We start from the raw sequence: 25192 nt of genomic DNA, 5'->3' as shown, positions 1-25192 counted from the left end.
TCCAGGCACATTCCTCAACCCTGCCCCTCCACACAGCCCTGGGACCTAAGACTTGGCTCTTCCTGGACCAGCCTCCTCTCACGACCCACTCCACACACACGCACACACACCCTACTCCCTTCCTGCCGGTCTGCCCTTGGGCCACTAAGCCTCCAGACAGAACCAAACCCCATGGGAAGCTCTATCGTGCCTCCAGTCTCCCCTTTCAGCTGCCCACAGACTGGAACAATCTTTACCAAGTCCCTTCTCCCAGGAAGTGCAGACAAGGTCCAGAGCCAGGAAATGACTTTAATGTCTTTTGAGCAAGAGGGGACCCCACCCCCCGAGGCCTCTGGTTCCAAGGCAGGGAGGAAGGGGTTGCAGCGACCAGTTTGCATCCTCCTCTAAATCAAATGGCACCGGCGGGCACAGCCTGAGTCCTTGGATGTGCAACTCAAGCCTCTCTGGCAAGGGCATATGATGTTGATGTTTCCCCTGGTCTGCAAAAAATGGGTCAGAGAGTTGAGAGTCAGTCACCAAGGTGCAGGGAAGAAGGGGGTTTAAACTTCTCAGGGTGCAGGAACAAGAGCACAAGTGATGGCGTGGGATGGACTTGAGGTCTGTCAGTTCTACAGCTTACAACTTCATGGCCTTAGGCAAGTTAATGAGCTTCTTTGTCTCAGTTTCTGTTGAATGGGGCTAATAATTTATATTTATACATATATATATAATTATATATATATAAAATATTAACCCCATTAGTTATTGTGAGGATTAAACAGAATAAAGTAGATCAAGTGCCCATAATGAAAAGATCTTCTCACCACTTCAGCTGTAGAGTCAGGCCACAGGAGGGGCCTGGCTGGTTCCCTGAGCATTGGCAGCTCCCCAGATAGGGACAGAGAGGCTGAGCCCATCCTCCCCAGAGGTTTGGGACCAGGGCCAGAGGAGAAAAGACAAGCAAGAACAAGATGTACTGTGCATTCTGCTCCCTGCATTTCCACCAGCTAGTAACAACCATGCTCCATTGAGCACTGTCATTGCCAGGACCAGGACTATGTACTCTTCCTGACAACCTGGTGAAGGGGGGTGCTTTAGCCCTATTTTGCAGGTGAGGAAACTAAGAGCAGAAGTGATCTGTCTGAGATCACAGAGACAGAGGGTGGAGGGGGATGGGTACAGCTCAGTGGTAGAGGGCATGCTTAGCAGGTGCAAGGTCCTGGGTTCAATCCTCAGTACCTCTATTTATGAAAAGAAAAACAAAACAAAACAAAAAAAGACAATAGAGAGTGGAAAAGCCAGGGCTGACACTCAGGTCCAGCCCCAAAGCTGTGATCCTGCCACTGCAGCACCATGCTCCTCTCAAGAGATCGACTCGTTGTGGCAGGGAGTCGGGAATTGATCAGGAGGTCTTCCCCACCTGCTTTGCTGCAGTGATGCTAAGGGAGAGATATTCATTCATTTGACAGATATTTGTTGAGCAACTGCTCTGGGGCAGCACTAAGCTGGGAGGTAGGGGGCAGAAGCAGACAGAAAGCAGTGCAAATCAGGGAAATTCATGATCTGCTGAAGGTATGAGTCAAGGGTGTGGGAGCTCCAAGGAGTGAAAGCTTCTCAGAGGTGGCTGCAATTGTACTGCAGGACCAGTAGGAGTTTGACAGAGGAGCGGGGAAGGGCACTACAAGCAAAGGGTGAAAAAAGCGGGTGCAGCCATGTGAGGTTTTTAAACCTTCCCCACCCTACATACTGGAAGGGGCTGCCCCGCCACGCCTGGGGCAAGCACATCATGGCTACTCTGGCCTTAGGGGCACAGAAGGCACCTCCATGATTCAAGCTGATGAGGCAGCAGTCACTGAAGCACTCAGAGTGATGGAAGCACCTAGCTTACGTCGTCTGTGGGGACAACCCCTGAGTCACCAGCTCTCTGGCAACGGGGGAAGGTGGAGGAGGGTCCCTGAGATGGTCACCCCCAGATCCTACCCCCATTGTACCCCTCAGCAGCACTCAGAGGAGCAGGAGTGAGAAAGGGTAGGGGTTTAGTACTTTTCCCTCTGCCTCTCCTTTCCTGGGTACCCCCTTACCTCTGTAGGCCCCAAAGGGTGTCCTGTGTTGGGGAAGCAATTATTCCCCAATCACACTTTAATTGGGGGGTGGGCAGAGAATGAGGTGGAAAGAAAGATGGGGAAGGAAAGAGCTGTTTTGCCTAGAAGGGCAGGGAGGGGGTCTAAGACGCCGGTGGGCGTGGGGACTGAGATGCTGGGAGAGGGTGCTGGGTTGGGGGAGGGCAGGGATGTTGCAGGTTATGGGCCTCTTTCTTTCACCTCCAGAGCCACCAGGGAGGTGAAGAAGGGCTTTGAAGTCCTTTTGGGAACACATCAAGCTTCCAGCCTGAGAAGAAATCTCATTTGGGGTGGTTCCCCCAAACCCCCACTTCTCTCTCCAAACCGAGCTGGCACCTTCTGGCTAAACTATGATGCCTCGGCTACCACCTTCTGCTAGAGTGTAAGATTCCAAATGCTCTCTTGGCTCACCTTCGTAAACCTCTTTTTAAAGGGCGGGAAACGTGCCCCAGCAGGGGAGCAGGATTCCCACGAGGAGCCTGGCCGTGGGCTTGGGCGTCACAGGTCCGGCGGGCTCTGAGAGGCTGCGTGTATAAAGCCCTTCGCTGCCACGTGATCCGGCGCCCCCAAGGCTGGGGGTGGAGGGTCAAGAAGTTAATGGTCACAGGCTGCTCTGCAGCAGAGGCCAAACCGTGACCTCAGCTCCCGGGCCCCGGGAAAGGATGGGATAAGGAAAGGTGTTCTCGTGAGACCCTATTTGAAGCTTGGACAGGCCAGACGCTAGATTTTAGGGGCCCTAGGGGCTTCAATAGGTACTACTTCCAAATAAAAACTTTAAACTGTAAAATTAAACTTTATTTTTAAAAATTAGTGGAAGTTTACATGCTGAAATGAAAAGAGCTTCCTTCTTGATATTCTGATGTTCTCTCTGCCCTGGCTGCACCAAACTGCCCCACCCCAACCCTTGTCTTTAGGACCAGCCAGCCTCGACCTCTAGTGCTTCTCATGCCGTCTCCAGGCCCGGACTTGCATCTGTAAGTATCAGGAAGGAAGACAAGATGGCCTCTAAGTCTTACAGTTCTAACGAGCTGATTAATTGTCTAAGAATTTGTCTGTGAATTGCATGGAATTCACCCATCTTGGTGTAGAGGTTAAGATTCAGTGAAGAGGGGAAGACTCAGAAGGAAGAGGAGGGTTGAGGGAGGGCTGTGGGTCACAATCAGTGGAAAGAGGGGGAGGCAGGTCTCTCTCACCATCTCCCTCTGGATGAAACTCCCACCTCATTCTGCCCTAGCCTGCTTCTGCTTTTAAAATTTTGCTCTTAAGAAAAGATCTGAGGAGCCCTGTCTTGAGCAGGAGTGGGGGCAGTAGGGGCTGAAGGGTGCTATAGACTGAACTGTGCCCCTTGTTCATATGTTGGAACCCTGTCCCCCAGTGTGATGACATTTGGAGATGGGGCCTTTGGGAAGTAACAGGTTTAGATGAGGTCATGAGGGTCCCCTCATGATGGGATTAGTGTCCTCATAAGAAGGGACACCAGAGAGCTGTGTCTTTCTCTCTGCCAGGTGAGGACACTGTTAGAAGGTGGCTGTCTGTAAGCCAGAAAGAGGGCTCTCACTGGAACTGGGCCATGCTAGCACCCTCATCTCTGATTTCCAGCCTCCAAAACCATGAGAAATAAATGTCTGTTGTTTAGGTCACCCAGTTTATGGTGTTTTGTTATGGCAAAGCGAGCCGACTAATAGGGGACTCATATCTTTTCTCTAAGGATAACAGCCCTCACTGTACCCAGAGGCTTTTGTGCCAATGACCTCTGTTAGCCCTCCCTGTATGAGGGTAATTAATGCGGGCTGTCACAACAGAGAACTCTTGAAATTTCGGTGGCTTGGCACAATGCTTTATCAGTCATGTAAATTTTCATATGGGACAAGAGACCTTTCTTCAGTCTTGTAGCCACACCATCTGGAAGCCTGTGCTCCGAGGTCATTGTGGAAGGTGGAGGAGAGGGGTGGAGGAAGCACATGGACACCTAACTGCCTCGGCCAGGTGTGACACAGGCCTCTTCCACTTACGGACATTGTCCACAACTAGTCACACGACCTCAGCCTTCTGCAAGGGAGCCTGGGAGGTTCAAGTCCTAGAATATATAGCATCTACTATGGTTTCTGCTCGTAACCCTTATCCCCGTTTTACAGATGAGGAACCCGAAGGCTCAAGGTAAAATAACTTGCCCAAATAACACAATTAAGTCTCAGAGCCAGATATAAATCCATGGCATTCTACCTACTAAGCCCAAACTCTTCCCACTACCCTACACTGCTGTGGGTGGCTGAAGGCTTTGTCCCCTAAAGTGATTTCTGTCATTATTAGTCACCCATCCAGGAATCTCACTGTGAACTGGAGAGGGGCTCCAGGGACAAAATGTCTGAACGTGGCACAGGTTATCTGAATGAGGTAGGTTTCTACTTCCTGTCTGAGAACGTTTCCATTTTTACAGTTGCAGATCACTTTGAATATCAACCTATGCTTTTTATCTCTGTGTTTCTCTTTTAAATGGATTTAACATGTTCTTTTAAAAATCATGTTTCCAATATTCAGGGTGTCTCCTTCCTCCGGGATTTAGTGGGAAAGCCCCACGGTCCACAACTTTCCCCTTACCGACCACATGGCACCTACACACCCACCCTGGTCCACTCTGGAAGGTGAGCCTCCACTCACCTACTCCTGTGTTACTGTCTGCTAGCAACAATCAAAAAAGAATGTTCCCTCTGCTCTGTGCCATCATCAGTCTTTGCTGAATGAATGCCCGGGGTGCTGTTACAGAGTTCTCTCCTCTTTCAGTCACTGGTAACTTGAATTTGTTTTTCTTCTAGTCTTGCATAGTAATCCTAGTTGCCCTCTCTAAAAACAGTTGCTTCACAGACAGATGATCAGTGCCATTTGTGGAAACGAAGGCAAGAGACAGTCCTGGGAAAGAGGGGCAGATAGCAGAGTTCACCTGCCCTTTCTGAGTCCTGTGATGGACCAAACTCACTCCCTTCCCTGGTACCCAGCCTCTGTGCTCATCTGCCAGCTCCTATTTAAGAGAATATGAAAAGAGCACTCAAAGCTTAATAAATATTTGTCTAATAAATTGTAAAACAGATAAATCACTAATAGTGGAATTTCATTTATCAAGACAGGGATGTAGGATATACAAATAGGTTCAGCTGCAGTAAAAGAAACCACAGAACAAATGGCTTCATATGAGATAGAAGTTTATTTCCCTTTCACATAACATTCCAAGCGTATGCAGTCCAGGGCTGATATGGGATCTCCACAGTCTCAGTGGTGCAGGCTGCTTTAATTTCATTGCTCTGGCGTCTATAAGCATTGCCTTCATCAGCATGATTCAAGATTGCCTTGTAACCTGTTCATATTTCAGGCAGTGGAATGAGGGATGTGGGGGAGGGGCTTGACTTTGCTTTAAAGACTCTTCCATTCTATTGGCCAGTCATAGTCACATGACTAAGCCTAGCTGCAAGAAAAACTGGGAAACGTAGTTTCTATTCTAGGCAGCTATGTGCCCAGATAAAAAGCAGCACAGTCTGGTGGTCTAAAGCGTGTGTGTGTGTGCACGCACTGGGGGTATACTTTCTTCTTTTAATTTTAATTTTTTAAATTGAAGTATAGTTGATTTACAATGTTTTGTTAGTTTCAGGTGTACAGCAAAGTGATTCATATATATATATATATATTCTTTTTCAGATTCTTTTCCATTATAGGTTATTACAAGGTATTGGGGTTATGCTTTCTAATTCCACAAGTTACACTCCCATGTATGCCCAAGAGTCCTGTCTCTAATCTTCCTAACCATGCAATCTCCACTCCATGTCCTTTCTGTCTCCTGGACTCACATTGGATTCTAGCACTTCCCAGAATGCAAGAACCCAGGGTGATATGATAATGGAGAGTCCCTACAGTGAGGATTCATTTCCCTTTGTCATTCTTTGTCAGTCCAGACTGACAGGGCTGGGCCAGACACAGTGGCTCATGATTTGTGTCCCTTGGACACAACAAAAATTCGCCAGCCACATGCCCAGAGAATTTCAGTGGGGCTCAGCCGTTAACCTTGCTGGTTTCCAGCCTTAGGAGACAGGATCTATTACACAGTGCCTTCTCCCTCGCTTTCCAGTGATGTGACCTGGGGTACCTCCAGCCTCAGGGAATTTTCCCTGAGGTTCCATCCAGGGGTCAAATCTTGGGAATCAATTCACTCCCTTGGAAGGAGGTGAGGTTCTCACACTTGCTCTGGCGTCCTGGACCTCCTGGTGCTCGCTATAGAACACTAGGGAACAGCCAGAGATGGAATCCAAGTTCATGAACTCAGCTCTCTTTCTCTGCCTTCCTTCCCACTTTTTACTCCATTGTATGTATCTAGGTCACTGCATCTCAAACAATAACACATAAACTATTTTAAGAAATCACATTTCTATGTTTTTCTATTGCTATTTGTTTGCCCCCTTGCCCATTCATTTTGAAATCTGTTCCTCATCAGCAGACAAGCTGTAGCAGGTGCCAGATGTTTAGGGGGAAAATTTCTATTCACTTAACTTCTTCCTCTCACTTAAAGAAAGCTAAGCATTCCTTCATTTTGGCTGTGGAACTCCTTTGCCCAGCTCGGGGAAAGAGGTGTTCTAATGTGGCAATGACTGAGAATCTCTGAGATCATGAGAGGGTTTAGAGGAAGGGAAAATAGTTGAGAGGAGAAGGGGAGCCTTCCAGGGTGGGGTTTTGACTCATCCTTTGATTCGGTGGAAGAAGTTGTCTTGGAGGCGGAAAGCTCTCCCCACCCACTTCTTGTTTCTCTCAAAGAAAACCATGCTGTGTTCCAGGCCATTCGAATGGCCATAGTTACTTGTGGGCAGGGTCACAGGCATTAAAGGTCCCACACTTGAGTATAGTGTTGGGGATTTTTGTTCTTGTCCTTGAGTGGAAGAACTGACTCGGTGGCTAGACCCTTGGAAGAGTCACCTGTTGTATTAGCTAACTATTGTTGTGTAATGAATTACCCCAAAGCTCAGTGGCTCAACACATCACATATTACTTCATAGGTTGTGTGTGTCGGGAATCTAGTCACAGCTTAGCTGGGTCCTCTGGCTTAGCTGAGTCACGGGCTGCAATCGAGGTGTCGGCTGGGGCTGCGGTCACCTTCAGGCTCAACTAGGGGTGGATCTGCTTCCAGGTTTACTCAGGTGGTGGTTGGCAGATTTCAGTTCCTCGCAGGGTGTTGGACTGACAACCTCAGTTCTTCATAGGCCATTGGCTTGAGTCCTCCCCAGTTTCCTTGCCGCATAGGCCTCTCCACAGGACAGCTCACAACATGTCCACTGGCTTCATCAGCACAAGCAAGTGAAAGAAAAGGGAGAATGGAAGCAAGATGGAAGTCACAGTGTTTTGTAATCTAGCCTTTAAAGTAACTCTCCCTAACTTGACCGTTGTATGGTCAGGCCACCCAGGATGGCTGTTCTCTTGCTCTTTGTACATTCCCTACTCAACCAGTCCTTGCTTCACCTACCCCCTCCTCACATGAACGTGTCTGCCCCCTGCGCCAGCTGGTGATGGTTCCAGTCTTTCAGCCAGAATATCTCCACCTGCTAGTTTTTTTTTTTTTTTTAACAGAGGTACTGGGGATTGAACCCAGGACCTCATGCATGCTAAGCACTCACCCTACCACCAAGCTGTACCCTTCCCACCTCCACCTGCTAGTTTTTAAAGGGAAGCATCTGCCCTCCTGATAGTTGTTAATCTGGGGGGGCTGTAAGGGACGTGCCCCAGCTGCTGGTTTCCCTGGTAACTGATGAGCCAACATGGCATCAATCCCCTCATAAATGGTAACCTCCTTCTCTGAGTAGTGGAGATGGCTGCTGCGTCCTGCCTGCTGTCTGCCAAACACTGTGGGGGTGTTGCTCCAGGACCTTTTGTTTCAACTTGTAAGATCCCTATCTCTCTGTCACTGTCTCAGGCTCTTCGATCTCAAGGCTGGGCAATTACAAGGCTTGCAAGCCTGCAAGGTGCAGCCCAACAGCCATATTCTATTGGTTAGAAGCAAGTCACTGGATCTGGTTCACATTCAAGGGCACCAGTTACGCAAGGGCATACTTAGGAAGTGGGGATCCCGGGGTCATTTTAGAAGGCTATCTACCACATTTGCCGTCTATGATTATTGGAGATGGATAAAAGTTGTATTTGCTGATGATAAAAGGATTCCTATTTTGTAAAAAATAAATCAATCTCTCTTCTCTCTCTTCCGCCTTTTCTCTTTGTTTCTTTGCTCATAAGGCCAGTCTAGAGATCTTACTGCTCTGAGCTCAGAGAGCAATTGGTGGTAATGTGAGTTTAGAGAGAAGGAGAGGCTCTGCTTTAAGTCTTAAGACAAAGCCAGGGACTCCAGCCTTGTTTGCTCCAGAACCCTATGTTGGGGTCCTGTTGGAAACAGATCCATGTGGCTTGGTGTTCTCTGTCTCTAACGTCTCTCCTTCAGGAAATCAGTTACAGGAGTAACTGGCAGTCTGCCTGGCCAAAGACCGTCTACCAGCACCCTAGCCCCTCCCGTAACCCTGTCAGAGGGAAACTCTGATTGGTTTCCCTTTTGGTAAAGTCCAGGTAGTTTCCCACCCTGGAAATCTCTTCCCTTTCTCAAGATCTAATTCAAGCCCATCTCTTCAATGAAGCCTTCTTAGAATCAAATAAAAAGCTGGAAAGAGATGTTTCTTTGGAAATATAATTGTCTGAAGGTAAAAGAAGTCTGCAGGTAAGGAAACAAGCTAACCAGCTGGAAGGAAGCCTGAGGGAAGGGATCAGGTGGCAACTATTGGTCATAAACTTTCTCTTCTTGGCCCAGAACCTCTCTAAGGGGAAGACAGATGGCATAGGTGCTGAGCACGCATTAATCCTTGTTGATTGATGCCACCTGTGGTTTTTAAACATTCACAAATTCTTTGACAGGCTTCTCTTGTAAAGGTAGAGCCTCACTTCCCTTACCTGGAATGTGGGCTGGACTTAGTGACTCACTTCTAACAAACGTGGTGGAAGTGATAATGTATGACTTCTGAAGTTAGGTCAGAAAAGGCAAAGCAGCTTCTGCCCTGCTCTCTCTCTGGGAGGATTCACTCTAGGAGAAGCCACCTGCTTCGTCATGAGGACGCTCAAGCATCCCCGTGGAGATACCCATATATACAGAAACTGAGGCCTCCTGCCAACTGCCAGCACCAACTTGCCAGCCACACAAGTGAGCCACCTTGGAAGTGATCCTGCAGCCCCAGTCAAGTCTTCAGATGACTGCAGCCCTGGCCAATATAGCTTAACCGCAAGCACAGCTTGACTGAACCAGAACCACCAAGCCAAGATGCTTCCAAATTCCTAAGAGAGGCAACCCAGGCTTACTGATCCTCTAAATTGGTAAGAGGAAGGGAGCTGGAGAGAGATTGCAGGAGAAGGCTTTTGCTTCCTGGTTCTTGTGTGCTCGATTGGCAGGCTTCTGCAGGGCAGACAGCTTCACCAGTGCCCAGTTCCTGGAATGGCCAGCAATACCCCGTGTCTAACAGATCCTCCTGGCACTACACACTGGGCAATAGTGTCAGCAGAGTGCCTCCACCTCTTGCAGCTTTTGCAGTTTCTCCAGCACCTGCTGTGCATGTGGCTTCTCCAGCATGAAGCCCCTGCAGCACTCACAGCTTCTCCAGCACTGGGAGCCTGCGGTCCAGGGAGAACTACTGTACCCAGCCCAGGCAGTTCTGTAGTGGAGTTGCTTTGGTTTGACACCTTCCTGTGAAGAGCTTTCCCTGGCATCTGAGAGGGCAGATTTCTGCCAGTTACATTGGCATGACACCACAGTGACTTTTCTGCCCTCTGGTAAGCCACAGGCTGTGTTCTCTTCAACAAAGTCTGGATTTCAGCCGTGGGTTAGGAGGTGGGCTTCTCTTCATTGGGTGTTCCATCTCAGCCTCAGTCCTGCTCAGGCTGCGTCTATGTCTGCTACTTATGTACCCTTTAGAGTACTCTTTATTCCTTACTAACCAATTCTTTGTTACTCCAATTCCCAGTTATAACAAATAATTATTTTAAAATTTCCCTGTTCAAATTACTGTGTGGTTTCTCTCCTGATTGGGCCCAGACTGATACACTTTACCCTCTCTATCTGAGATCTTTCTCAACTGCCACAGATTCTGGCTTATAATCCATGGTGCCCTCTCAAGGGGCGTGGGCCAAGGAATATGAAAGTAAAAAGCTCAGTAAAAATTAGGAGGTTCTAATCGTATTTCTGCCCCAGACCAGTCACATGCCCTTGGGCAAGTCACTCTTTCCGCCCCTCCCGCCACGCTGACCAGTCAGGAGCATGTAGTGTGAAAAAGAAATAACCTTGGTCATTTCTAAGCCACTAAAGTGGCTGTTACTGTGGCGTAGTCTGGCCCATCCTGAGTAATCCAATGCTATATTGTTTCCTGTTGCTTATCTTTGGCCTCAATCTCCAAACCTGCCTTCTCCCTGAAACTCCCTGAAAGCATTGGTTCCACATTCAGATCTGAAAAGCAGCAAGAGAAGAAGGGAGTCTGTCCCCTAAACAGGGGAGCAGGGTTGTGTCCAGGGAGATGCGCCCATGCTATGCTGTGCTCTGGGGTACAGGTTATGCTGTATGAAATGTACACCCAGCCCTGGAGGGCTGTGGACAGACACTGCCCCTCAAGCTTCTCTCCCATACTCATTTATTGGCTCTCCGTAATTTTATTCTCCATTATTAAAGCAGGAATGACTGGGTGGGCAGGAGGGCAGGACTCCCACTTCCGGCGGGCACTGCAGGCTGACTATGACCTTGCAGGCCTGGATCTGAACATCCTCCTCAGGGTGGATGACCAAGGCGAGCAGCCGGTCTGCCAGCCGTGAATCATCGCCAAAGAGAGCTTCATGCACAGACTGCTCGTTGTAATGCCATTTCACGGCCCGGTAGTGGGGTGAACTCCGGCCCTCGCTCAGCCGCTCTGCAAACACCAGCACCTCGAACAGCAGACTCCCAGGCTGTGTGGACTGGAACAGGTTCAGGAAGTTGGACTGCACCTGTGATGGGGATGAAGCAAGCGTGGGAGTGAAATCCAAGGCAAGTTCTCAAGTTCTTCTTCTATTCTCTTATTGCCTGAACTCCCCAATAGAGTCAAGGTTTCAGATTCAACTGTTGGGGATGTTTTTGTTTTCCTTTCATTATCATAATTTCATTGTGTCATAAAATATGAGTGATATAATAATACTGATTTGGGGAAATATGTTGAAACAAAATTTAAGCTTAGCATGTGGTTGATTTTTATAAATCTTTTGTGTACTTGAGAGGAATGTGCACTCACTAACTGTGGAGTGTTCTAGGCATGTCTGATGGCTTAAGCTTATTTGTGTTATTTGCAGCAAGTAAAACCTTACTCATTTCAGGTATTTTTCTATTAATTGTTGAAAGAACAATTAATCTTCCAAATCTTCCACTGTAGTGACAGATGTGAGAAAGAAGGAAATCCTGCCATTTGTGACAACATAGATGGACCCTGAGGCCATGATGCTAAGTGAGATAAGCCAGAGAAAGACAAATACTGCATGGTATCACTGACACGTGGAATCTTTAAAAAAAAAAAAAAAGTCAAACTTATAGAAACAGAGTAGAAAAGTGGTTGCCAGGGGCTGGGAGGTGGGGGAAATAAGAAGAGGTTGGTAAAAGGGTATATACTTTAAACTAAAAGATGAATAAGGGGGGATACAGCTCAGTGGTAGAGTGCACACTTAGCATGCACAAGGTCCTGGGTTCAGTCCCCAGTACCTCTGTTAAAAAAAATAAGTAAATAAATAAACCTAATTACCATCCCCAAAATAAAAGATGAATAAAATCTGAGGATCTAATGCAAAACATGGTGACTATAGTTGATAACACTGTATTATATAATTGAAATATGCTAAGAGAATAGAATTTAAATGTTCTCACCAAAAACAATTATGTGTTAATTAACTGGATGGTGGGAATCCTTTCTCAGTGGGTATGTATTCCAAATCACCACAATGTAGTATACTTTAAATATCTTACAAATTATACTCTATCAATTATACCTCAATAAAACTGAAAAAGGAGAAAAAACAATTTCCTTATAATTCTATCAAATTTTGCCATGTGTATTTTGAGACTATTAGGTTCATATAAGTTTAGAGTTTGCTTTATCCTTCTGAACTATTATGTAGTGACCCTGTCTACTCCTAATTATTTTTGTTATAAGTAATTTTCCCCTAATATTAAAATACCTACATTAACTTTGGTTACCTGTGTCCCTGACCCTCAGAGTTCAGAAAGCCCCTCCAAGGAGAATCTGATTCTTTTGGGAGGACAACAGGGTATGGTTTGCAAGGCAGCTAGTGCAGAGGCAGGTAGAGGAACAAGATGATCTTGTTAGGGCTACATCTGTCTGGAGAATCCCTGATCCTTTCCCAATATCTAAGTTGGCATCCTAGCCCGTCTTCAGTTCCTTTCTCACCTGGCAGTTGAGAATATCATAGAGCAGGTCGTTCTTCTGTGCCAGGTTGCTCAGCAGTCGTATGGCTTGCACCTGAGTAACAGAAAGAGTAAAGCACGAGGAGGCGGGTGAGTCTGTGCCTGAGCACAAATCTCCACTCCTCCCTCTGGGTGCTGGGCTAGGGCTGGGCCATGGTCCTCAGGGACCTGTGCCAGGATATAGTCTGACTGCAGGATCTCCATCAAGGCAGGCATCACCCGGCGCAGCTGTGGATGTACAAAGTCAGGCAGCGGCATGTTGTTGAGGAGTCTGAGGCCTGCAATGTGCAGTTCCGAGTCCCAGATGGTGGAGATCAGTTCCAGGACCTTGATGGAGTGTTCCTAGGGCAGAGAGGGTAGGAAGAGAGAAGAGTTTTCTTTTATACAATGATCCCCAACACTGTTCCAGCCTCTGCCTTCACTCCACCGCCCCAACTCATGACAACTGAGTCAAACCCAGTAGACAGCTCCCTCTCACTTAAAAGATCAACATTATTTGACTTAGTTGACCACTCCTACCTCCCCAACATTCTTTCCTCACTTGGCTTCTCCGTCATAGACTTCTTTCCTGGTTCTTCTGCCCAACCTCCTCTGTCTTCATCGCTCCCTTAGTGACGCAGTGTTACTCACAGACTCTGTGTTAAATACTAACCATCTGCTGATGCCTTTCCAGTTTCTGTCTCCAGCCCAGACCACTCCCTCAACTCCAGATTCATAAATGCAATTTTCACTACCTTTCCGGAATGCTTACTAAGGCTCTCAGAGTTCACGCTTTCCCAGCCCCCAGACCTGCCCATCCCACCACCTTTTCTGCCTCCATTGTTGGTTACACCTTCCTTTCAGTTACTCAGAATGAAAATCTGTGGTCTTCCTTGACTCCCTTCTTTCTCTCATACCCCTTTTTGGAAAATCCTGTTGGCTCTACCTTCAGAATTGATCAACAATCAAGTCCCTTCTCACCTTCCCCCTTCTACCACCCTGTTCCAAGCCACCGTCACCTCTCCCCCAGATTTCTGCAATAACCTCCTTCTCCTGGCTTCCATCCTTACCCCTCTGCATCTATGTGCAGAACAGAAGATGTGTTAGACATGTCACTGCTCTGCTCAAGAGTCCCTAGCTCATTCAGGGTAAAAGCTAAAGTTCTTACAGTGGCTTACAAAGTCCAATTTGATCTGCCCCTCTCCTCACATTCTTTTTCTTTTTTCTTCTGGTGGCAGGGGTAGATAATGAGGTTTATTTATTTATTAACAGAGGTACTGGGGATTGAACCCAGGACTTTGTGCATGCTAAGCATGTGCTCTACCACTGAGCTATACCCTGCCCCTCCACCACCATTATTTCTTTGACTTCATCTCTTATTCTCTCCTTTGCTCCCCATAGTTCCCATAACGATGGCTTCTTAGCTATTCCCTGAACATGCCAGGTACACACCTATCTCAAGGTTTTTGCACAGGCTGTTGCCTCTACTTAGAATGCTCTCCCTCCAGCTATTCAGAGTTCACCTCCTTCAAGACTTGGTCTTAATGTCACCTTCTCAGTGAGGCCTCCCTGACCACCCCCTCCTTTAAGACGGCAACACCACTCCCATCCCTGCCTTCCTTATCCTCCCCCTTTATTTTTTCCCCATAGCACTATCACATGTAACACACTTTTTGTTTTTAAGCATTTTATTTTCAAATAACTATAAATTCATGGGAAGTTGCAAAAATAGTAGAGGTTCCGTGTGCCCTCCACCCAGTTTCCCTCAATGGTTACATCTTACATGATTGTAGTATAATATCAAAACTAGGAAAATGGTATTAGTACAATGTGTATATAGAACTCTGTGTCATCTTATCATGTATGTAGATTCGTGTAACCACTGCTGCAATCAGCAGAGTATTCCATCAGAACTGCTCCACCACCACAGATCTCCCTTGTGGGGCTCCCTTGTTACTCATGCTTACCCCTCCCCACCAAAACCAGCCCTAACCAGTGGCAACAACCAACCTGTTTTCCATCTCTATAGTTTTGTCATTTTGAGAATATTATATAAACGGAATCATACTTTATGACCTTCTGAGATTTTTTTTTTTCACTCAGTATAATGCCCTTGAGATCCATCCAAGTTGTTGTATATCAACAGTTCTCTCCCTTTTATCACTGAGTAGTGTTCCATGATGGGGATGACCCCAGTTTGCTTAATCAGTTGAGAGACATTTTGGTGGTTTCCAGTTTTTGACTATTACAAATGAAACTGCTATGAACAATTGTATACAGATGTTAAGTTGTTTATTTCTCCAGGATAAATGCCCAGGAGTGCAACTGCTGGTTTGTATGGTAAATGTAGAGATCTTTTTTTTTTTTAAGTGCTAAACTGTTTTGCAGAGTGGCTGCTGTACTGTTCTACATTCCCACCGGCAACATATGAGAGATCTGGTTTCTCTGTATCTTCACCAGCACTTGGTATTGTCACTAATTTGGAGTTTAAATCATCTAATAGGTGGATAGTAATATTTCATTGTGGTCTTAATTTGCATTTCCCTAATGGCTAGTGATGCTAAATACTTTTTCATGTGCTTATTTGCATTTCGTATATCCTGTTCAGTGAAACATTTCCATGTCTTCTGCCCATTTTCGAGTTGGATTATTTTTTTTAATATTGAGTTTTGAGAGCTCTTTATATAATCCAGCTGTGAGTACCTTGTCAGATATGTGACACATGTGTGGTTTGCAAATATTTTCTTCCAGTCTGAAGATTGTCTTTTAATCCTTTTAACAGGGTCTTTCACAAAACCAATTTTTTTTTTAAATTTTGATGAATTCCAATTTATCAATTTTTTTCTTTCACAGTTTGTGCTTTTGGTGTTATTTCTATGACTCTTCATCAAGCCCTAGTCCCAGAGATTTTCTCCTTTGAAAGTGCAACACCACGCCCACACCAGCCTTCCTTACCACCCTTCTTTATTTTTCTCCATAACACTTATCACATGAAACACACTCTATATTTTACTTATTTATGTAATTGCCTGCCTTGCTCTGCTAAATATAAGCTCTACTGGGACAGGGATCTTTCCTGTTCTGTTCACTGCTATAGCTCCAGTGCCTAGCACAGAGCTGTGGCACAAGGTAAGTGCTCAATTGATATACATTTGTTGAATGAATAAAAGGACTTTGGCTTCTAAGATGCAAGATACTTGGGCCAAAAGGTATTACCAAAGGCAGGTACCCTTACAAGCTGTACCCCTGTAAGCCACGTAAGAAGGAAGCACAGGTCCTGGAGTAGGGAACACAGCATCCCCATTGGCACCCTGATCCTCCCTGCCCTCGCCCCTCACTGTCTGCTGAGACCTGAAGCACTGGTAGGAGTTAGCATGTCTGAGGTGGGGTTTCAGGCAGAGGGAACTGCAAATATAACTGGGGAGGGGAGAGAGTATGAAACCGACAAGGTAAACGGCTAGGGTTGGGGCAAGGTGGTGAAGTTGAGGGTGCACTTTCTGATGAGGCTTGAGGAAGACCAAGCAGGGGCCGATGCAATCAGATCCCTCTGAAGAGGGTGGTCTGACTCAGGGGGTGCAGGCGAGCTCCATTTCAGACCTGTGTGGTTAGAGGGCCACTAGTTTGTCTGAGTGGAGCAGCTGGCCCAGGGTCTGGAGGTCAAGGGAGACCCCAGGCTGCAGACAGAGACACAGGAGAACCCATGAAAGCTGAGGCCAGGGAGTGGCCGCTTTCCCCCCAGAGAGGGGAGAACAGGGTCAGGTCCTCAGGATACAGACTCTGCAGAAAGAAGGAACTATGGTGCCCAGGCCACCTGCATCAGAATCTTCTGGGCAAGGGGAGGCTTGTGAAAAACAGCTCTCCTGTTGAACTGGATTCTCTGAGTGTGGGGCCTTGAAATGTTCATTTTTAACCAGCTCTCCAGGCAATTCTGATCTGCTTGAGAATCATAGCCTTAGGACAACTGAGATTACCGAGGGATGAGGTAGAGGCAGCCAGCAAGTGGAGACCAAGACACCCTCTTTTTCCCCAAAAAAGTTGTGATGCAAGAAATTGAAAGTGTGAAAACCCGAAGTGCTGGGAAAGAGGTGATGCACCAGGAACACTCATGCAGGGTTGGGGGAGGGTGTGAATGGGTACAACCCTGGTTGAAAAGTCAGGCATACCTGTCATCCAGCCATTCCACTCCTGCTTACATAGCCCAGGGGGAGTTCACCCATGTCCACGAGGGAGCTGTGTATAAGAATGCTCATGGCACAACATGGAAACAACTGGATAAATAATATTGCAGGGTATTCATGAACTGGAATACTATACAGCAGGGGAGAAGGAAACAGAGCTGTCCACGTCCATAAAAGTGTTAGAGAGAATAAGGAAAACTACAGAATACAAACTGCACACTTCCACATACATGAAGCTTAAAACATTCCAGCTATATGTGACCTATTCGTTTATTGTCTGTCTCACCCTGTAAGAACAGAAGAAGACACATGCGAATGTGGTCGAACTACAAAGAAAATCAAGGAACTGGTGAACAAAATGCAGAGGAATGATTGCTTCAGCCCATTCCCATTAAAGACCTATGGACTATGGACATTCTGTGTGCTCTGCCCCACTGCTTGTTGCTGGACTCACCTGGATTTTAAGCCTAAATTTTCTGATGCCAGAGAAAGCTTTAAGCGTGTTCAGAGCTTGGATTTTGACACTGTTGTCCTTGTCATCCAGCATGGAGCCCACCAATGCGATGTCATCATTAGTACAAGCAGAGGCCTAGAGAGTGCCGGCAGAGACGGGAGAGATGGGAGAGGCAGAAGCAGGTGTCCTGGTCCCAGGCCCCCATGTCACCAAGACCCCTAGACACAACCCCTCCCGCCAATGGAGGCAGGTCTGATGACACAGTCTGACACGTCAGGGGCCAGGCTGGCTGGGAGGGACCTCCCGCTTCCCTTCCCTCACCTCGGACTCCAGCAAGTACACACAGCGCGTGATACTGTGCAGGATCATGCTCTTGGCGTACACATCCTGTTTGCACTCCAAAGAGTTGAGGAGCCTCCGGAGCTCACCTGAGTCCCGCCCGTGCCGCTCTCGCTCGATTGCCAGGCCTAGATAGCCACCGCAGCCCAGTTCAGGCTGTGGACTCAGAAGTGATTAAAGAATGGGGTTGGGAAGTTGGGGAGAGGGACCTGGGGGCAAGGCTGCCTTGCCTTTTCTGAAGAGAAGACTTCTTGCTATATGCAGGACCACCATGTACAGTTGAACAGGGTGTGTACTGCACAAGGGCACCACATCTAATGCCGTATTGTTCATATAATAAACAAAAACATTTTGAATATTTACTATAACAACTTGCTGGCATATGGCAGTAACATGTAGTATTTCATCGTAATCAGTATACGGCAATGATATTCCAGCAGATGGCAATAAAAAAGTCTTGCAGAAGGGGGGCCTTTCTCTACTTTGCACAAAGTTGTCATTTGGACTAGCAGAGGCTCTGGGCATGTAGGTCCCCCAACCTTCCCTTGGGGAGAACTGCTGATGCCAAGTTTCCAAGCAGTGGCACCCTGGAAGCTAGAGTGAGTGTAGAATTTAGAAACCTGCCAGATGACTCCTGAGGATGTACTTGAGTGCCACCCACCACCTAGGGACCCTGAGCTAGCATCTCTAGGGTGGGTCTGAGGAAGATGGAGAAGAGGAGAGAGAGGGAACGTGGAGGAGTCACCTTTGGCCCTCCCACACTGGAGGCCTCGGGAACAGGTACCTCCTGGGGCTAAGCCCTCTCCCCAGGGCGGGGGCACTCACGGGCGATACAGATGGGCGAGGTAGTGCAGAGGGGTGGCTGGCATTTGATGCCAGCCTTGATGGCCTTGTAGAGCAGGTAGATGGCCCCAGCACCTGTGGCCAGGCTCACTACACCTTTGTAGATGTCCATTTGCCCCAGGCGCTGGGGGATGCAGCACATGCCCGAGTCTTCAGTGCAGCTTTGCGCCCGGGTGGGAGCTAGGCCTGAGGCATCTGGCAAAGGCCTTCCGGAACTAGAACTCTGGCAGGGCCAGGAACCAGGGTACCAGAATCAGAACCCGGGCAACAAAGGAAACGGGGGAAATGGTGGGATGGAGGGTGGTGGTGGGGACCCAGGGCAGCCAGGGAGCTTCAGAGGCTGTTGGAAACAAAGCTCAAGACTCTAGTAGAATAAAAAATTTGGGAGCAGGAATGTCCTCATCCCCTTTTCTTTAGTGGACCAGGTTGTTCGGGCCCCAGCAGGCAGCTCCACGGGCTGCCTTTCTTCCATTAGAGGGCAGCAGAGGCCCAATTTCTGGGCTGGGGCCATTGAAGTTGGAGGAGGGAGGGGGGTGACCACTGACAGTCCTGTTCCCTCACTTGCCTGCCTGGCCCTGCCATCTTTGATCTCTTTACCATAGATCCACTTCTGGGCCTGGGGTGTTTCTGTAGGTAGAACATTTTATCCTTCCTTTGGAGGATAAAAAGCAGTGTATACGTACCTGCTAACCAAAAGCTCCTGAAGGCAGCTGTCTCTGCATCTCCAACAGCCAGCACAGAGTCCTGCACTTAGTAGATGCTAAAGTTATAGCTTCTGTCATTCTTTGAGGACAGAACAAGATCAGAGAATCTGGATGCAGGGGCTCCAGGCCCATGTAACCAGTGTGATTCTGGAGCAGGAGGGATTGCCCTTGCCTGAGTCTGTTTCTGCAACTGTAACTTAAGAGGATCCAGATTTAGCATTCTAAAACTCCAGGATTAAACTGTGGGTAGGTCTGTGCTACTAAACCACGGAGGTCTAAATCTGGAAGTATCACACCCCATTGCCCCCACAACATACACACAGGGTAGGATGAAGCTGGAGGCTTCCTCTGGAGTCAGAAAATCCTGGAGGATGAGAACCCAACTTTGGAGGCCTTGGTCTCTACCACTAGGCTGGAGCAGGTGAGACTAGACCCTTCCCTCCTTCTCTTCCCCACTGCCCCTAGTGTCCCCACACCCTCTGGCCTCACCTTCTGGTACAGAGCAGGGAGGAGCCTAAGCCAGGCTCAGTCCAAGCCAGCACAGGGCTTCACCTGCCTGGCTTTGAGCTGCTGTTGGAAGGCTCTGGGCCCTGGGCTGCACCTGGGCTTGAAGGCAGTGGGGAAATAGGAAAAAATTGTTCCCAAGGATGCCGCAGTCAGCCAGGTCTGTCCACTGAGCCTTCATCTATCTCACCCCAGACTCCAGGCAACATTCTGAGGGGGCCATTCTCTTCCTTTCCTCTCTTCCAGCCTTAGGTCTCCTCAAGGGTCATTCCTAGGTGGTTCTTAGCCCTCTACACAGCCCTAAGGTGAGTGGTCAGGCCATTCAAGATAGCTGTTCTCTTGCTCTCTGTACATCCCCTGCTCCACCAGTCCTTTCTTCACCTGCACCCACTCACGTGAATGTGCTTGCCCTGATCTAATCCCTAGGCCAGAACGGCTCCACCTGCAAGTTTATTAAAAGGAAACATCTACCCCAGTGATGGTAATTAATCTATGATGGCTGTGAGGGATGTGCCCAAGCTGCTGGTTTCCCTGGTACCTGAGGAGCCAAGGTGACATCAATTCCCGCTATAAATGGTAGCCTCCTTCTCCCCCGAGTAGTGAAAAGGGCTGCTATCCCACCTTCTTTCTGCCATACGCGGTGGAGGTTATCACTCCAGGACCTTTTGCTTAAGATCCCCTGCCCATAAACCACTGATGTCTCTGTCGCTATCTCCTGCAGGTCCATGGGTTGCAGCCCAACAGTTGGCAAGCCAGCCAAGAGGCCGAGGAAACTCCTGCAAGCACCAAGATGTCAGGAAGTGAGGACGGAGAACGGAGAGTCGCAGGAGTGACTGTGACCGTCCACTAGCAGCTGGGGCCCCGTGGTAGCTGACTACCATGAATGATGTCTTTCTCTTCCATTACTTTGATATCCTCTGAACCTCAGGGTCTCTTTATAACTTAAAAGTAGCTGCTCCACACTCATGGCTCATCTGACTGCATAGGGATGGCTGGTGAATACAGACAAAATCCAAGGACCAGGATTATCTACAAAAGACAAGGATAACCCCAACTCCTCACCCCTAAACAATTAGACACAGGCTTTTGGGGATATTAACTCAGGGACAGGCTTGTGAATTGAACGTTGCCAGTTACCTGGAAGGGTTTGGTTGGGGCCTGGGGCAACGACAAAATAAGAGTGCCCTTGGGCTTCTGGTCCCAGCTATGGAAAAGGGCAAAGCAATGACACAGTGTGATGGAACTACAGCTGTATGCAGTCTACAATGTGCTACGACAAGTGGAAGACATTACAAAAGGCCCACTTCAGTCATCTAACAACGCAAATAAACTCTGTTTTGGGTCTAGAACCGCTTGTGTGTGACATATAGAACCCCCGTGGACACTGACAGTGACCAAGGAATCCACTCTACTGGCCACGAAGTTCAGGAATAGGCTGATAAAAAGGATATACAGTGGCATTTCCACCTGCCTTTCGACCCCACTGCTGCTAGGCTAATGGAAAGGACCAATGGACTACTTAAACAATTGAGATGGAAACCCACTCTCTCAACAGGCGGACCAGAGGCTAACACAAGCCCTATGAACTATAGCTGAACATCCCAGGTGCAATCGTCCCAGTGCCATGTTAATCCACAGGCAACTAGTCAATGCAATCTGAGTTCAATTCCTGACTACCAAAGGACCGTGGCCAACTATTGGTCAGGACAATAATTCACTTTTGCCCTTGCCACAGGATCTACCCCCAGGGGAACACATAAGATGGTCCTGGGACTGCCTGGTAAGTCCTGATGGTTTGGGTTTGCCATCCTGCGGGGAATAGGATTAGAAAGGGATTCAGAGACTTCACCTGTTTTATACCTGGTCCCACCTGAGACTACTAAGGTAATTAACCTGGGCCCCGGACTGGAGAAAGGCACCATCATACTAAGGTCTGTGGTTATACTGCCTCTCCACTATTTGGCATCATCGATGTCTGTTGCTGTCCCCAGGCTCGCTCTTCAGTTTCAAGGCTTACAGGCCTGGGGGTGCCACCCAACAGTGGGTGCCTCACTGCCTGGGGACCACCTATCAAGTCCCATGAACTCTGGGCAGGAAATGGCTGCCTGATGGAACTATTTCAGGTTCCAAGGCTACCCTGGTGGATGTGAGACTAGGTCCTTCAAAACAAAGTTCTTGCCCTTGTCTGAGGTGGGATGCAGAGCTACTGGCCATGGTATTGATCCTGCAACCCTCACAACCTAAGCAAATGCAGTACTCACCTGCTCTTTAAAGATCTCCAGGAGAGGAAAATTCTTTCTTGGCTCTAACCTAAATCCCTCCTGCTACACTTAAGCCCATTTCTTTTGGTTCTGCCCTCAAATGATTCAGAGAGATTAAAAGCAGAGGCATCACCAGTGTGAGATTTTCACTAGTCCACAGCATGATGAAAAAATATGGAGGAATGTCTAGTTGGTGGTGGAAAGTCAATGACTGTCCTTTCTTGGCAGTAACTGCTTTTGATTCAGATGATGTCTGACTTATTTTGAGGAGGATTAAAATGGACTTGCTTTTATGAAATGATGGTGATAACAGATGGTAGTTGTGTTTTGAAGGTTCCTAGGGAGCATAAATTGAGGCTGCAACTCTTTGTGAGAACTTGGCTTTTGTTTTCTTGTTTCATTTTTTTTCTGTAAAATCCAGAAGTTTGGAATATTGGTTAGGGAGAAGTCTAGGATTCCATATACACACAACCAAGCCCCAGTTTCTTACCCACCCTCCCCAATGCAAAAGTTGACAGGCTGCCCTAGGACACACCTTTCTGTCACCTGCACCAGCTTTCTACCTTATAGGTTGATGTTCCCATCATGTTAGTTGCAGTTTATTTAGCAAGTGAGAGTGTGGGCTCAACCCAGACTGCTGGGGTTCAAATCCAGCTCAGCCACTGACTTAGATTTGTGATCTCTTTGTGCCGCATTTTCCCCACCTATAAAATGGGAAGAATAACAATACCTACATCTTGGGGTTTTTTGAGAGGATTAAGTACTTGGAACAGTGCCCAGCACACAGAGCTCCCCAAATGTAACTAGAATAATTCCTGTTATAAGCAGGTTTCACCTAGACAATAATGTTGGGTGTGGGAAGGCAGTGAGCATACGGATGGCGGGCCTCTGTGAGGCCTGAAAGGCACCTTATTCAGCCCCTTCCATTTCACTGTCTACCCCTCCCACCCTGGTCTTCTTCAGGTTAATCAGTCTCATCTCCTGAAACCTATTTAACTGCCTTGAGCAACTCTGGAGTCCTCTTTGAATCACCCCCCCCAACCCCGCCACGCCCAAATACTTAAATCATGAGGGCTAGGGAAATCCAGCCTATTGCCCATTCCCTTGAGCTCCTTTATTCCTAAAAACCATCCTCCCACCTGTGAAACCCTAAGACTATCTCCGCATTCTCTCTACCAGGACTCTGATAATAGGTGTTTCAGCTTAATGTATCAGAGGAGCCTAACTGGGTACCTAGTGTGGAAAAGGGTGCTAGGCCATTATGGAGGGCGACCCAGGAGGGGCCCGGCAACCGGATGCACAGGAGAAGCTATGGGAAAATTAACCTACTCTATCTATACTCTAATGAAAAGCCCGTTGGGGTCCGATGAGCTTGGGTTTGAGCGAGCTGGGTCTCAGTTTCCTTCTCCGGGAAATGTGTCTTTTAATACCTGCCTACTCCAGGAAAGTGTCGCTGTCAGAACTGAATGAGAATGTACGTTGTGACTCTCCCTCGAACAAGGGACGCTCAACACGTGCGAGCTGCCCCCGCAGAAAAAAAGCGGAGAGATGAAAGTGTGGGGGGCCGCCCCTGCCCTGACGTGGATCTCACACTCTCCGAGACTGTCCCCTCCCCAGCTCGCGCTTACCCCGGGCCAGGACCGGATTCGGGGGCCTCTTGGTAGCTCCTTACGCCGACGTAGGCGCGGGGACTGGAAGAAAGGCGGCAAAAGTCCGGGGAGCGGAGGGAGCGGCACCTCGTAAGGACGAGGACCGGGTCGGGGGCGGAGGCCGCGCCTTTCCCCGCCCCGGGCCTCCCCCCATCTGGTCCTCCCTCCCCCGACTACCTCTCCGCCTTCCCCCGCCCCCCCGCGCGCATCCGGCGGCGGGCACAGGATGTTCTTTCGCTCCGGTCCCCCCGCCCCTCCTCCGCCCCCGCTCTCACTTTCCCTTCGCTCCCTTCCCCCGCTCCCGCCGCGCCCGGCGCCGACACCTTGTTTAACTCCTCCTCGCCCGTGCTCTGCGGCACCCGCGCGCCCTGGGGTCCCACCCTTCCAGCCCACCCGCAGAACGCATAGCAAGCCCGAGGGCTTTCCGGGAAGAAACCGGCCTGGACTGAGCGCTGGGCCTTGGTTCTCGAGATCCATCGGCCCATCGGGGTGAAGGGATGGAGACGGATCCTAGGGGCTGAAGCCGGCTTTCTCTGGACCCCGGCTGGGTGGGCTGCGGGTGGGGTGCCCTAAATCGGGCAGGCCTCGCACCAGAAGGGGGAGGCCAGGTGGGTGGGGTTAGCTCCAGGCCCGGCCGTGGGGGATGGCAGGGTAGAGAACCCCCAACCTCACCCTCTCCCCAGGTTGGGATAAAAACGGGCCTGGGTCTCCAGAAGATGGGGAGAGGTCACGCCCCTCGCGCATACGTCACTGTTTCCAAGGCAACCAGGGGGCGGGGACGCGGGTTGGAGAAGGAGAGACCTTAGAGAAAGGAGGCTGCTGGAGGCATTGGGACCCAGGTTGGGATGGGGAAGCGGCGTTGGCGGCCTTTTCAATCTTTGCTTCTTCACTCGCTGATGCTCCAAAAAGCTGAGGGAAGGACGGGTTCTGTTCGCTCGCTCGTTCATTCAACAGACGTTCATTGATTGAGCTTGAACTATGCTTGGCACCATACTTAGGCACTGGGTTCCCACGGCGCTGGATCCGAACCCTGCCCTCACCGGTTATTGTGAGTTAGGGTAGGGTGGCCATGCATCCCGGCTTAAGTCTGTGTTACCGGTGTAATTATTAATAGTAATAGTGTAATTATTAATAGCTTAGGCGTATCCCAGTATGGGGGTGGGTAGTTAAGGAACCCTGTCCGCCAATTCAGGGAAGGCCCCTACCGGGCAGGGAAGGAAGACGAGCTATTACCTGCTCACTGTGCAAGGGGCACTTTGTAGTCTCTGTAAACGTTGCCACTTATTTTATAAGGTAAATATCTCTCGCACCTTTTATAGATGAAGAAACGGGCTCAGAAAGGTTAAGAGACTTGCCTAAGGCCAAAAAGCTAAGGGTTGGAACCAGGATCCAGACCCAAGTCCGGGTAGCCTCCAAAATCCAACTGCCCTATCTTATGCTTCCTTCTCAAAATAAATAGATGCTATTAAATAAATAAAACTGTCCCTGCCATGAAGGAGCTTATAATCTATCCAGTTGAAAATACTACAGGACATAATGAAGCAATAAAATATAGAAAAGATGGAAGGCAGTTTATAAGGCTCAGAGGGAAGTTGATGACAAAATGATCAAAGTCGGGTGGAGATTATCAGAGCTTTTGAGCTGGGTTACGAGGTGGTGATGGGCCAGGATCACTGGGCACATGTAT

At 48.5% G+C, this 25192-nt stretch overlaps 2 protein-coding genes across 10 annotated transcripts; both read right to left on the bottom strand.

Moving 5' to 3' along the window:
• Nucleotides 1-383: 383 nt before the first annotated feature.
• On the bottom strand, nucleotides 384-4117 carry CLPSL2 (colipase like 2). Its single transcript, XM_064476630.1, has 4 exons — nucleotides 4112-4117; nucleotides 2511-2671; nucleotides 1750-1858; nucleotides 384-479 (listed from the first exon to the last, which is right to left on the bottom strand). Exons 1-4 carry the CDS (start codon nucleotides 4115-4117, stop codon nucleotides 384-386), a joined length of 372 nt encoding a protein of 123 aa, XP_064332700.1.
• A 6645-nt stretch (nucleotides 4118-10762) lies between these two features.
• ARMC12 (armadillo repeat containing 12) lies at nucleotides 10763-23610 on the bottom strand. Of its 9 annotated transcripts, none has more exons than XM_031434855.2 (8): nucleotides 19581-22877; nucleotides 19071-19131; nucleotides 18370-18610; nucleotides 17527-17672; nucleotides 17206-17340; nucleotides 12763-12936; nucleotides 12578-12649; nucleotides 10763-11132 (listed from the first exon to the last, which is right to left on the bottom strand). In XM_031434855.2, the coding sequence occupies exons 3-8, from the start codon at nucleotides 18527-18529 to the stop codon at nucleotides 10803-10805; spliced, it is 1017 nt and encodes a 338-aa protein (XP_031290715.1). In that variant the 5' UTR covers nucleotides 18530-18610; nucleotides 19071-19131; nucleotides 19581-22877; the 3' UTR covers nucleotides 10763-10802. The 9 variants fall into 9 exon arrangements, with proteins under 9 accessions (XP_031290715.1, XP_031290716.1, XP_064332491.1 ...); XM_031434856.2 differs by having other exon boundaries at nucleotides 20217-22877; XM_064476421.1 differs by adding an exon at nucleotides 23485-23610 and having other exon boundaries at nucleotides 18370-22264.
• Nucleotides 23611-25192: the final 1582 nt, after the last annotated feature.

This window comes from Camelus dromedarius, chromosome 19, assembly GCF_036321535.1.
Source record: "Camelus dromedarius isolate mCamDro1 chromosome 19, mCamDro1.pat, whole genome shotgun sequence".
NCBI classification, from domain to species: Eukaryota; Metazoa; Chordata; class Mammalia; order Artiodactyla; family Camelidae; genus Camelus; species Camelus dromedarius.
The sequence above is the reverse complement of the archived record's forward strand: the minus strand, read 5'-3'. Positions and strand labels throughout refer to the sequence as shown.